This window comes from Asterias amurensis, chromosome 22 (assembly GCF_032118995.1).
Source record: "Asterias amurensis chromosome 22, ASM3211899v1".
Lineage (NCBI taxonomy): Eukaryota > Metazoa > Echinodermata > Asteroidea > Forcipulatida > Asteriidae > Asterias > Asterias amurensis.
In genome coordinates, this window is record NC_092669.1 from 2,824,228 (window position 1) to 2,838,554 (window position 14,327).

Below are 14,327 nucleotides of genomic sequence, written 5' to 3' on the forward strand. Positions count from 1 at the left end.
ATGGACATGCCTAGGGTAATAATGCGAAAGTATTATCATAAAATCCACAAAACAATGTTTATCAGTTCACCACTCAAAATAAATAAGTTTATTATTCACAAAAAATCACAACTCCAAGAACCGTTCCTTATTGTTGTATACATGGGTATAATATACTCTCCATATTGTGTAAAATAAATAAGTTCATCCTATCCTAGTATCTCAAATTGTTTATTCGCTTTAATGTGCTTAGTAATTAACACGACAAGTAAAAGTCTGTCCAAAAACAAAAAGTGACTCTCAACAGTGCTTGTACAGGCAATATTGGAAATTTCTCTGGGGCCGATTTCACAAAGCAATAAAATTTGTATAAGATTTGTATTGTCTCATCACACTTTACTTAGTAACTACGATTGATTTGCAGTTAAGATCAATCTTAGCTCTTTGTGAAATCGACCCATGGTGTCCATTTGAAAGCTGACCTGTCACCTCGCTAAATGGACTTTACTTTTGAGTGATACAAAATACAGAGAAAGTTCTCTACTGCTTTCTCACCAAGTAGGCATTGTATTCAGTTTAAACTTAAAAAAAAAAGTGACTTTTATTAGTTTTCTTGATAAGTAAATTCACCTGTAAATCAGCATTACCTTAACTAAAACCTAACAATGACCAAACTTTTAGTGTAAAAACAAGAAATAATGTCATTATGTTGGTCCTGTTCCCTAAATGCAATGGCAACCATAAAGACTAATTCTCTCTAACAAAATTAGTGCCAGACTAGTATTTCACCCCCCTCCCCTCCAGTTTGGTTGCATGAAAAATTCAACACTTTTTACCACAAATTCAAGTACCATTAACAATTTTGTTGTAGAAATTCCATTAAAAATCTGAAGGAGAAAACACCACTTCAACTTTATAGTCACATTTCTCACACCAGTTTTAACTTTCTGTGCTTCGCAAATATTATTGGTGTTCGATTGGCCTGATTTTGTAAAGATGTTGAGCAGAAAATATTAAGCAAAATAATAACAGGGCACCAGCTATAAAAATGGGATTGGAACTGCTGGTTTCCAGTTTATGCTTAGCAGTACTTCTCTGGCTTAAAGACACTGGACACTTTTGGCAATTGTCAAAGACCAGTCTTCTTACTTGGTGTATCTCAACATACACATAAAATAACAAACCTGTGACAATTTGAGCTCAATTGGTCGTCGAAGTTGCAAGATAATAATGAAAGAAAAAACACCCTTGTCACACGAAGTTGTGTGCCGTTAGATGCTTGATTTCGAGACCTCAAAATTCTAAATCTGAGGTCTCAAAATCAAATCCGTGGAAAATTACTTTTTTTCTCAAAAACTACTTTCTTTCAGAGGGAGCCTTTTCTCACAATGTTTTATACTATTAACCTCTCATCTACCCATTTACCAAGTAAGTTTTTTTGCTAACAACTATTTTGAGTATTTACCAATATAGTGTCCACTGCCTTTAAGTGAATTGTGCAGCTTTCACAAATTCATGTTGAGTTTAACGCATACCAGCATAATTCTTAGGAACAAACATAATTATGCAAATCATTCAAGCATTCAATAACTTTTATTGATAGAGTAACTACCAGCTAAAGTTTGTTTTCACATAAAGTCTGGGTTTGATTTTCAAGAAAATGTCCACTACACTGCTTTCGAGACTGCTTTACTTCTTTCATTGAAATTTAACGGTTCAATAAGAAGAAAAAAACTGAAATTAAAAAAGCAACCACATGCCTTTGTTTTGATGTAACCTAGTCCAGTGGCTTAGTCAAGCCCATTATTTGGCTTTTTGATAAGTCAAATAAATACTTCAACTATCATACAATTCATTAAGCTGTATTCAGTTATAAACACATCAATAACTGTAATTAATTCATAAGGGGATAACTTTAAATTGCACCTTTGAAATTTTTGCCATCTTTGATGACACAAGCTGCATACTCAAGATTTTTAAGAATCAAATGAAACAATTGACCAACTTCAATCAAAGCTCACAGTACATACCAGTACCAAGCCTTTAGACAAGTATTTATGTCTCAAATTCTGACAGAGTTGATGAAATAGCATTCATAAACCTTCTCGCTTATTTTGGTTGTTCCAATCAAAATATAGAAGGTGCAAACAAACCCCAACAAAAAATAGACACTTGTTTTCACTGAACCTGATTTTAGATAAAGTTTCACAGGTTGGTAGCAAGGGCTTTTTGACAATTAAAGGCAGTGGACACTATTGGTATTTACTCAAAATAATTATCATCATAAAACCTCTCTTGATTACGAGTATTGGGGAGAGGTTGATAGTATAAAACATTGTGAGAAACGGCTCCCTCTGAAGTGACGTAGTTTTCGAGAAAGAAGTAATTTTCCACGAATTTGATTTTGAGACCTCAAGTTTAGAATTTGATGGTCTCGAAATCAAGCATCAGAAAGCACACAACTTCGTGTGACAAGGTTTTTTTTTCTTCTTTCATTAACATCTCGCAACTTTGACGACCGATTGAGCTCAATTTTTCGCAGGTTTATTATTTTATGCATATGTTGAGATACACCAAGTGAGAAGACTGGTCTTTGACAAGTACCAATAGTGTCCACTGTCTTTAAGGATAGCATGAAATGGATTTTTTTTAAATCTTTTTTTATGTTCTTCAGAATTTCCGGGCCTGGAGTTTCAACTTTGAAAGGTCATTAACGATTTTTCAAAGGGAACTTCAATTGGAAAGTCTATGGGAAACCTTTTGAACATGCACCGAGCCCAAGACCAGGGCAACAGAGATTGATGCAGGCCTGTATGTTTCGGTTTTGAAAGGGCAAGGGCACCAAGGCATTTTCTCCTTGGTAAAGGGCACCATATAAGGACATTGTAAATATCCACTGGAGCATTTCAAAGGGCACCAAAGCAAAGACTGAGGAGCAAAGAGGCAACATACCTTTTTCATGGTGCTACCATTTTGATGTTCTCCTATTCAAATAAATGCAACCAAAACGAGGTTGGAATAGGAAATACATGTAGTCTGGTTCCTCTTTGTACATGTTGTCCAATCAATGTAAGCATTCATTACTGTTATTGGATACAGGGAACATGCCCAATATGGTGGCACCACGATAATGGTCTATCACCATCGTTGCCGCCATGAAGTATCGGGCCTGAATCAAGGACAAAACCAGGGCAACAGAGAGGGCAATGCTCTGATCCAATTGGTGTACATGAAGTGCCCTCCACTGGTGACTTATAAAAAAAAACAGACATTTTGTCTCAACGATAAACAGCTGCAAACAAACTTTAAATAAACGAATAAAATCATAAAAATTTGATAATCCACTAAAAGATACTTTTATAGTTCTGTTTTTAAACCTAACTAATCCATTATACGAGATTCTTCTCCTCGGCAAATAAATAAAAGGGATGGGTAGGGTAGGGCTTAGCATAATGGATAAATATTTTCAATATTGACTCTATTTTATTAATTCTGTACGGAGCTAAATATTACTAGCAAGAAAAATTATATCTTGTCACTAAAATGTCAAAATAAAGTTTTGTTAATTTCTGGTACAATTCTAGTCCTTCACAACATCACTTTCATATATGCAAGTTTATTTGTTTGTATAGTGAGATAATGCTGATAAACTCCTCAGTATGAAAGACATGGTAACCCAAAAATTTATTAAAACCGATCAACTAAAAATTTCCAACAGGGAATCCTGCGATACATTTGTGCCATACACAAAAAAGTTCATAGAGTGGTTATAAAGAAGGAAAAATGAAGAAATCTGCGGACAGCAGTTTAGTCTAGAGAACACATCAAGTTTCGACAGAATTCCGAGTTAAAAACACGCCACACCTGAAAAAACTGACAAATACCCTGATTACCTTTTGAAATATAGAAGACAAATCCTTGTAATTTTTGGGGTGGAAGATTTTTGCACACGCTTATTGATTGGCTTGTCCAATATGGAAAGTTAATTTCCAAAATTATAGTGCCCAGTCAGTTTGGCCAAACAAAAAAAGTTTGTGTCAGGGCAGACAAAGTTGGTGTCTAAAATGGAGTCATCCGCGTTCAGTGTTGTAAGTGTAGCCTCGATGGGCAGTGTTGGGCGGAACTGCCTAGAACTTACAAATTTCGCCCAGCACTCTGAGCAAAATACACTGTCCTGCCCAGCACAGATTTCCCCCAGATTGCCTTTCAGCAATGATGGCCCCATATCTAACCATGAATAATTTTGTCGAACCGCTCGCCATTGGTGAACTAAATTTGATTTAGGGCTCACCTTTAAAATTGTTCTACCTACAACACTGTCCACGTTGTTAATGTTTTTGTTATTTTGGGGGTTGAACAAAGACAAATTGACTTGAATGGGGATCAAACCTACGACCTCCGAATTAACGTTTAGTTCTTTTTGTAAGAATTTTCAGAGTGTGGGGTGGAAGGTTTTTCGTGTATATTTTGTGACTATTGTCAACGAAAATTGAAACGACAAGGATCTATGTATTAGTTTTATAAACAAATATTGAATTCATTTCATTCGTGCATTGATGCAGAGTATAATCACTCGGTGAAATCTGGCTATTCCACCCCTTAGGAAATGGAATAGTCCAGATTCCTACTTGTGATTACTGTACATGTACACTCTACAACAATGTACTACTTTAGTATCAAATATATTTTGAAGACATGTTTGAAACAATTTCTCTTAATTTTTTTAGTCTCTATAAGGACTGGATTTAATACTTCTGGAAAAAAAAGTGAATAAAAAATGTTGCAGCAAGACAAAGTTCATAGAGGCTTTGCTTTCTTAAGATAGCTACTGTCAGTTTTCGGAACATGGAAATCCATTGCTTCCTTATCGAAAATCAACCTGACCTTCCGCGTGTTTCTATTCTCCAGCGGTTTCGTAAAGAGTTTTAAGGTTTGCGTTGTCGGGCTTGTTCCGACGACCCCGTTAGACTGATCATCTTTGGGATAGAAATTCTTAACTTCACTGGGGTTGATTTGCTTTGGGGAGCTGACCTTCTGCGTTCTTTGACACAAGGGGTGAGGTGGAATCTCGTAGAGGTGTCGCAACTGTGACATGCTGCGCGGCGCGAACTGGAGACTTGTCTTTTTATATTCAGGGCCGTCAAATTGAAGGTTGACGCGAGCTTTGTGCACCCCTGGAGAACTTGGCTGCGATCCTAACGCTAAGGGCGAGGTAGGTGAGTGCGTGGATTTGGACGACGGGATGACGAAGCGCGCTGCTCGAGTCAATCGACTCGGCGAGTCAGGGATGGAGATGGTGAGCTTCTCCGGTGAACTCTCGCAGGAACTCGATGACTGTCTTGAGGAAACCTCATCCTCTGATGATGTGATCATCTCTTCGATGCATCCGTTGGGGTCTTTCATTCGGATTTTCAGTTTGGGGATTTTTTGCACTGCTTCGGCGATAAGTTCTGCGTCGTATTTTGTCATTTTCCGCTTTGGTAAAATCAGCGGAGGCACTTCTAATCCTCCATGATGTTTGTTGTCTTTTCTGGACGGATCCGAGATGAAGTTCCTTGAATCCGTACCTTTACAGGGTTTCTTTCCACCATGAGCTTTAGTTCTGTTCAGTCCAGATTCCATCAGATTACGTTTTACCGAGTGCACTCCTCGTTCACGTGGTACCCCACGAATCTTTAGTTTTGTCTCGCAGTCTGAGATCTCCGACTCATAGGTCAGGTTATTTTCAACCTTCTTCAGGATCTTCAAAGAAGGCAACTGTTTCGACTTGAACATCACTTCACTGTTCGTACTACTGCAATTGGACTGTTGATCAAGTGCCAATCCCGCTTCTGACACTAGTCGCGTCCGAGACCTAAGCCCGGGTATATCCCTTGCTGCTTCACCAACATAGGTTTCCTGAGACAACTGAGGCATTTCCTGTGCCTCTTCTTTCACAGACGTCCTCTTTTTAAGGCAATCACTCGACCTTCTTCGCTCTTTTCTTGAGATAATCTCACAGTTTGCCTCATTTTCATCGACCAACTCTCCATTTAGATGAGCCTCTTCAACCTTCGGCGATGGAACAGGCTCCTCATTCATCGACATCCTCCTCTCACGAACCTCTCTAGATCGCCTCCTCTCCTCTTGGCGAAGCTTCGAGGCGTACCTCACGCCTCCCTCCTCCACGGCCAGAGTTCCGTCCTCTTTTATTTTGTGAGGCGTCAAGACTACTTTGGCTTCCCTGAGTTTGTAGCCTTCGGCGACAAGGAGTTGAGCGTCGAACTTGGAGAGGCACTTTTTCTCGGCGATGAGATCTACAAGAGTTTGATTGGCCTGGATGGACGGCGAGAGAGGCTGTGACTGAGACAGAGAGCGTGTCCGACTCCAGGGGCAGGATTGTCCATCAGAGCTGCTACTACTTTCAGAATCTGAGAACAAAAATTAGAAAAAATAAATTTGAACAACACATCCGTCTTAAACTGATCTTATCCTAAACCTCAAGAAGTGGCTTTGGAACACTGTCAAAATTAGTCCAGGACAACCAGTGGGCAAGGTTCAGGACAAGGTTGCTTACCCACCCACTAATTATTCACCCTGTGATCCCAAGTGGGTCCTGTGTGATGGTTGTGTATTGCATGTAAAAGAACCCAATGCACTTATTGAAAAGATCAATGTTCCTGGTTTGATTGGCTGCATATTGCCCCACAGCACCTTGTAAAACATTACATGGTGCTATGTTAAAGGAGTAGGTCTCATAATTCAAAACAGAGTCCCACATATCTTGAAGGAAATACAGAAAGTTGAATTCCCTTGAGCGTTATGAGTGAAGAATATGAGAGCTATATAAGAAGCCACAACTTTATTATAAGCAAGTTGTTGTTCGATTCTTTGTATTTCTCCGTTACCTACCACTTCGTCGGAGCAGCCTTGACGGCAAGACAGACTTGATCAATGCACTCTCCTCCTGGATGACCCCACCGTCCTCCTCGTTCTTGGCTTTCTGCCAGCGAAGTCGTCGGTCAGTGTCCCTCAGGCTGTACTTGTTTTCATCGGTCTTGACTGGGGTGTCTTTGGGAGTGAATGCACCCAACTGCCTCCTGATGAGATAGGAGAAAGGAAAAGCCTTAAAGTACAGACATGCGAATTTCCTTGCGCCACAATTGGAAGGGGGAGCGTGTACTGATATTTGAACAAGGCTTTATTTTAGACCTAGAATCTTGGCAATGTTCATCACATTGAGAAATACAGGTTCTAACAAAAAAAGTGAACAATTTCCTTTTTGATGACTGGTTTACTTCTATGAGAAAATGTGACGACTTAACAAAACTTTGAGAAAATTTTGAAATTGGGAAAACAAAAATCATGAGAAATATCACTTGCCCATTAATTTACGCATCACTCAACTTTTGTACCATTAGCTAGCGTCAGGGACACTAACAGTAAAATGGAGTCAATTTTTTAAAAGCTTGATGCTGACCCTCACTCACCTTTCGCACGTTTCACATTCACAGTAACAGTTGCCTTCACCAAAGAATCCGTCACCATAGAAACAGGTGATTTCCTCCCCGGGTTCAATGTCACGCAGTACTTTGACGCAAGCCGTATCACGACCGGTTGATACAAACTAAATGGAAAATGTCAACAGTTGATAATGATGATTTTAATTGTGAATGTGTTCAAACGGGGAGGGAAGGAGAAGAGGTTGTTTAAGAACTGGGCCAAATTTCATAAAGCTATTAAGGTAAAATTGAGTAAGGCACAAGTCACAACAATTTAAACCTAATGTAATTTTGGCAGGTAACCTGTTTCTGTTAAGCAATATTTTTTGTGCTTAGAAGGTTTTTGCGCTGAAAGGCTTACAGGCCCAATTTCATTGCTCTGCTCACAGTAAGCAAAGAATAAGCACTTGCGGAAGCAGTGAATTCTGCATCACGTGTATTTCAAGAGTTAGAAGGGAGTTTACTAAATATGGTTTGGGGGAGAAAGGTGGGAGAGAAAAGGTGGGAATTAATAACAATGAAAATTCTACATACCTTGCAGTTTGGCCGACAATCTGTAGAGTAACAGACAAAATAATTTCATTAGTTGACATACGAATGAGGAACAGTTGGTTAAAGTTTTTCCAACAGGTCAAGAAAAAAAAGAAAATGAAAAAAAAAGTTTATAAGTGTGTTGTTGAGTAAATGGATGATTTCCATTGCAACAACTCTATGTGATTTTTTGACACCATATCGGGATTGTGTCACAAAACAAGTACCATCATTTACAAAAGCTTCTGGGTCACTTTTAATAAAAAAATAAATACAAAAAATTCAATGAAATGATCCCTTTTCTTTGAGGAGGGGAGAAACAAAATAGAATTGGAAAGTATTAAAAGCAAGAAACAAATCTAATTATTTTATTACCGTGATTTATAAAAGCTGCTGGGCCGAGCCAGAGTTGAGCGCAGTTCTTCCTCGTTGAGAACATGACGCTAAAATCGTTGACACCAGTCTTGAGGGAGTTCTCCTCGCACTCAGTCAACTCCGCGATGCAGCCAACTAGATTTGGTATCGTGTCGTTCTTACTCCTGTTAACCAAAAGTTGAATGGGAAAATGTATGTTATCTTTTAACATTTTTTGTGCAGATCCTTTACCAAAATATCAGCCAGATTTTGTTACATCCACGTAACAATGGTGCAAAAAGAGACAAATTTTTGCAAGAGTGAGTGAATGAGAGCTTACTTGTTCACCGATACAATGAGGCCTTACAAACAATACTTTTGTTTCCTGTAGCCAGATCAACCATTCAAACCTGCCGACAGAATTTGTATCAAATTTCTACGATTTGAAAAGATGAAAAATTGTTTTTCCTGACCAATTACATGTGTCACTTCTATACTATCAAAATATAAGTCAAACTAATTTTGGTTTTTCCCTTACACCCATGTGTGTTAGCACTGAAATAACTGAAATATTTTGTGCATACTTTTTGAATAATAATGCACTAAAGCATCATGTGAAATATCCTTTGATCGCATGAAATCAATTGAACTAAAAACTGAATTACCATACAAGCTACATGTAGGCTAAAATTTACACTAAATTGTCACTTACCAGTTTTGCGTGGCTACGATCTTTCCCCCGGCGCCCTCAAGTGAGTAACGGAAGCACGACTTTACCTCAAAACCCGACGTCTTGTCAAACATTGCCAGGTAACGGAAAACCTAAAAATTAAGCCAAAAGCAATCAAATTTACACAGCTGACTACCACGTACCAGTAAAATGTTTTGGACTGAGTGAAAGTTCACACCAATTAAACACAAAATGTTGCTATTTCAAATTCGGAAATATAAAACTGTCTCTGGAATGCAGTTACAGAGCAAACTCCTCATAAAGATTTTAAGACCAACTAATTGGTGATTAGGTGAGTGTCAACTATAAAATGAGTGAAATATTTATTAATCAACAGCTGTAGGAGCCAAAAATAGACTCTGGAGACAATAATGGATCTTAAAATAGCACAGATAAACTACTCAGTAGTGAAGCAAGGGGAGGAAGCCTTCCATTTAGAAGGGCAATTGACATCATCAAGGGAATTCCCCTGTTCATGTTCAATGGTGTGCATTGTATATGCAACAGCATCTGTTTATAAACAGATCCCTATACATTACATATGTACAGATGTACACATTGCACAACACATAAAACGTATCCTGAATATTATTACCATTGTTGCTAACAAACCCAAACATGCCAAATGGTTTCAGCCCCCACAACTCATGCAACTCTGGCCTAAAAAAAAAAACTGCAACATCCTGAATATTATTACCATTGTTGCTAACAAACCCAAACATGCCAAATGGTTTCAGCCCCCACAACTCATGCAACTCTGGCCTAAAAAAAAAAATGCAACATCCTGAATATTATTACCATTGTTGCTAACAAACCCAAACATGCCAAATGGTTTCAGCCCCCACAACTCATGCAACTCTGGCCTAAAAAAAAAAAACTGCAACATTGTTTTTATATTTTGTGGAGACACTGATCATTTCGTGTGTATGTAAAAACACCCACAACTGTATCCTGAATATTATTACCATTGTTGCTAACAAACCCAAACATGCCAAATGGTTTCAGCCCCCACAACTCATGCAACTCTGGCCTAAAAAAAAAAAAACTGCAACATTGTTTTTATATTTTGTGGAGACACTGATCATTTCGTGTGTATGTAAAAACACCCACAACAGTCTGGATACCATACCTGAGTGCCAGTATTCGTACTATCTTGCAATCAGGGAGATTTTGGTCAACTTATCAGGGAGGTTTATAGAATTACATTCAATATAATAGGGAAAGTTTTCCAACAATCAGGGAGATTTTCAACTTTGTTTATCAGAACATGGAAATATTCTTATGTTTTCAGGGAATGTTTTGCAGGATCAGAGAGAGCTGGCAGCTCTGGGATATTAAAAAAAGGAAAATATGAAGCGTCTCTCGTAGAAGAGTGATCTTTAAAGTGATTCAACTCTGATAATATCAGTGACTGATTTCCTTGTATAGCAGAGCAAAATGATTTGCAAAATGTCTCAGTTGCTACTCAAAAATCACCATTTGCTACTCAATATTACCATTCAGTGTGCACAAAATTTGTCAAATATTTTTCTATGCAAAAGTGCTGGATGAAATTTTTCCCTGAATATCACAAATAATTAGGTAAACATGGTAAAGACACTAGATCTACAATGTAGCTTGGTGGTGCAGATTAGAATCAAAACCATGCGGTTTTGGACTAGACGAAATGAGCTGCAAAAAAGTGAGGAATTCCCCTTTTCCCAACTTCTAAAAACCAAACATCAACAAAACCAAACCCCCTCAAGCGAAACACCCTTTCTGCAAAATACTGGGTATATTGTATTTCCTGTCTACACAATGTGTGGTGTTTCAGGTTTTTTTCCCCCATGGGTCGATTGCATTGCAACTATGAGTTGAAATAGAAACCAAAGGCACATGAAGTCACAAACCCTGGTCTTATGAAACTCAACATTAAACAACCAGTGTTGTCTGATTGTACTGAAACTGAAAAAAGAAATCCTATAAGGCCAACGAAAACAGGATGTCATGTACAAACAACTGTAAAAAAAACAACATGTTGTGTAAATAAGCTTGGGCGACTTGTGCAACTGCGACTAGTGTCGCAAGTTAACTTTTGTCTGTGTCTGGACTGCTGTGTAAACTTCCGCGGAGCAAGACTTTAAGAAACCTGGGGTGGATTTCACAAAGGGTTAAGACTAACCTTATCTTGAGTTAGGATGAGTTACTCGTTTAACTCGGGACTAGCCCTAAATTTGACCCAGAACCCTTATTTCTTTTCACTGAGCAATCTTTCTTTCATCAGGATTTTTTGCCCCAACCCAATTCAAATTATTTTTTCATGAAGCGTGATTTTGTTCTTCTTTTTCTGTTTTATAAATTGCGCAAATTCGTGGATCTGCGGAAGGGTTGTTTTGAGCTACAAGCCCTTTGCGCTATAAAAATGAATAAATTTTGAATTAAATTGAAAGAACTCACATGCTGTTTGAAAATCATCCTCTGATGTTTTGACTTGTTGAGGAAGAACACCCTCGCCCAGTCGCCTGAGATGAGACTCTTGTACGCCTTCTCGTAGTTCTGATTTTTTTTGAAGCGGAGGATGATATCTTTAAGGAAGTCTTTCCTTGCATCGGCAGGGCGGAACCTGAATGGAGAGATGGTAATAATTACTGTAATAATTGGAGTAGACTTAGAAACACAAAGCCGCTTGGCTCGGCCATGTAGTACGGCAGGGTGGTCTTGCAGTAGCAGTGCTTGACAGAACCCCACTTGGACACGGTCATTAGAAGACCCAATCTCTGCTAGAACAACGGACTATATTTCATATAGCTGCTAAGCACAAAAATGTGCTTAGTACAAAAATGTGCTTAGCATGAAATTTCTGCCTCGATAAAAAAAGGATTACCAACCAAATTTCCACGTAGTTTTCAGGATAAGCAAACAACAGCTGAATACCAGTAATAAGAAATATGCAACAATTTGAGATTTGGTTGGTAGTCCTGTTTTTGTCAAGAAAGAAATTTCATGCTAACTAAATTTAGCTCGATGAAATTTGGGCCCTGTGGAGTACACACCATCCAATGTGAAATAGTTTGATAAGTCGCATAGCCTGTTCTTACCTTGTGTTCATCTTGTGAGTAGTGAAGTTGAGGAAGGGGTCTAATACCAGGCTAGTTGCCAGATCATCACTCTCTCCCAATTCCTTCCAGTTCATGCCAGAGCTTGGTTTGAGCGGCCAGCCGGGCCCCATACCCTCAACACCCATCCTGTGTTAAGGTAAGGTTACAAATAAAATTAACAACAAAGTTTACAGTCAATGTATCTACTCCACGGCAGTAGAATAAGCAAGACAGTTCCCTAAGAACAACTCTACCTGGCAAGTAGATACACACATGGTAACACACATGGTGTTACCGCAAACCAAATATCCAAAGTTTACAGTCACTACAGAATCTACATTAAAAGTATGCAGTTTTTGTAAAATGCTTCATAACAATAAAATGGGTGTTTGTAGACCTACACGTTTGTCCGAATTATTTGTTTACATAGCACAAGTTGCAAGGGTTTATAATTTTTTTTTTTTTTAACCTTTGCGCATCGGCCGGAATTTGCACGGATCATCACATAAGTCACACGTACATGTACATGTATATCAGCCCGACACTAGGTTGTGCATTGACATGTATGGAGAGAACCCTGCGCACAACACTGTATATTACTATTAGGCTACTATAGCTTTGTCTTAAAAATTTTTTATTTAAAAGATCAATTTGTGAGCATTTGGCCGAAGTGAGCCTAAAAAACTTTGATACATTTTCAAGTTTGTTTTACACTTTTCATTTTATTATTTATTTTTTTATTTTTAGAATTCATTCATTTTTATTTTTATTTTTTTATTTTTAGAATTCATTGTCATGATTGATTTGATTGTTGTAGATACAAATGCCAAACAATTTAGGCCTATTCTGTATTATTCATTGATTTTGTACCGGAAACCAAATTCATTTGAATTTATAATTCATATTAGGAATAATATTTATCTCAAACATTTCGAATAAAAATACAAACAATACATACATGACGTCATGTGAGTTAGTTAGGGGAATGAATTTACGTCATCATCACCCTGCTGCGCGCACCACCCGATTGTCAATTTACAATTTCCTTATTAAAATTAAAAACCAAAACGTCTACATTTCCCTCCACAACAAATCCGAAATTCTAAACTTTCGAATAAAGTCTACGACAAATTTAACATACGATCGAAATTTTGAATCCCTCCTTCAAAAAACATAGTTTTAATTTTACAAATCAGAATTCAAATTTTGGGGCGGTTAGTAATTTATGCAAACGAAATTCCCTTTACGTAGTTAGAGATGCCGTTCAATGAAAATTGATCGATTTCCGAAAGTCATCGTCATATAAACAGACAAAACCTCACAATTACGCCAAAATTCATTGAACTTAGAACATTTTTTTCAAAGAAGAAATATTCTTACCTTGAAGAAGGAGGGTCTTTACAACTTCAGTCCCCACAAATTCCAAGCAAATTCGTAGCTTTAGCGGAAATTCTGTGCGGTGTTTCATTCACTCATTTGAAAAAATACGGAGGGCATAAAATGGCGGAGCGCCGAACCACTCAACATTATTCCTACGCCTTTACGCGTAAGTAGTTCCTCTTAGTTCTTAAAAACTTGCATATTCATCGAAATTTTGAACATAGTCAAACAACAAAGCAGTGAAAAATAAACAAAATATGTTCATAGGTAAAATTATGCTGAAATAATTTGTTTTACCGGAGTTTTATTGATGAACCCAATTGCGCATTAGTCACTACTACGCTTGGGTTAACAGGCCCATTTACGTCAGGGGTGTAAAGGTTCGGTTTACACAAAGCATGGAGGTTGTTGTGGTACGGTAACAATACAAAATTTTGTTTTTAACCCCGCCCATCTCATCTTTATTGAGTTATCTATTTCACTTACAGTGATTTTAAATATAACGGTATTTTCGTTCGTGAGTTAAGCATTTAAAACTATGCCTGTAAGCAGAGTCTGCATTTTCGTTCGAACAATAGTTTTATGTTCCCCAAGTTTTTGTAGAGGAAAATAAAAATTAAGTGTTGAAAAAGAAAGTTAATTAAAAAGGTGAAAACTATCTTTTTTTTTATATAAGTTAGGCCGGCAGCGACGCGACTTGAGCAAACTCCTCAATTCAAATTCATCAAAAGAATCAACTACTTCCTCCGAAAGGAGAAAACCCTTTAGTGAAGTTGACGCAAGAAAATAATTCAA

At 37.8% G+C, this 14,327-nt stretch overlaps 1 protein-coding gene across 1 annotated transcript; it reads right to left on the bottom strand.

Annotated features, from left to right (window-relative positions):
- Positions 1-201: 201 nt before the first annotated feature.
- On the bottom strand, positions 202-13,647 carry LOC139953707 (uncharacterized). Its single transcript, XM_071953230.1, has 9 exons — positions 13,533-13,647; positions 12,153-12,299; positions 11,512-11,677; positions 9,058-9,167; positions 8,367-8,530; positions 7,995-8,014; positions 7,449-7,585; positions 6,871-7,058; positions 202-6,389 (listed from the first exon to the last, which is right to left on the bottom strand). Exons 2-9 carry the CDS (start codon positions 12,296-12,298, stop codon positions 4,777-4,779), a joined length of 2,544 nt encoding a protein of 847 aa, XP_071809331.1. The 5' UTR covers position 12,299; positions 13,533-13,647; the 3' UTR covers positions 202-4,776.
- Positions 13,648-14,327: the final 680 nt, after the last annotated feature.

Coding starts and splice junctions, on each gene's coding strand:
- LOC139953707 (XM_071953230.1), bottom strand. CDS start 12,298: ATGGGTGTTGAGGGTATGGGGCCCGGCTGGCCGCTCAAACCAAGCTCT. Junction 9,168..11,511: donor GGATGATTTTCAAACAGCAT/GTGAGTTCTTTC, acceptor CTTAATTTTTAG/GTTTTCCGTTACCTGGCAAT. Junction 6,390..6,870: donor AAGGCTGCTCCGACGAAGTG/GTAGGTAACGGA, acceptor TTTTGTTCTCAG/ATTCTGAAAGTAGTAGCAGC.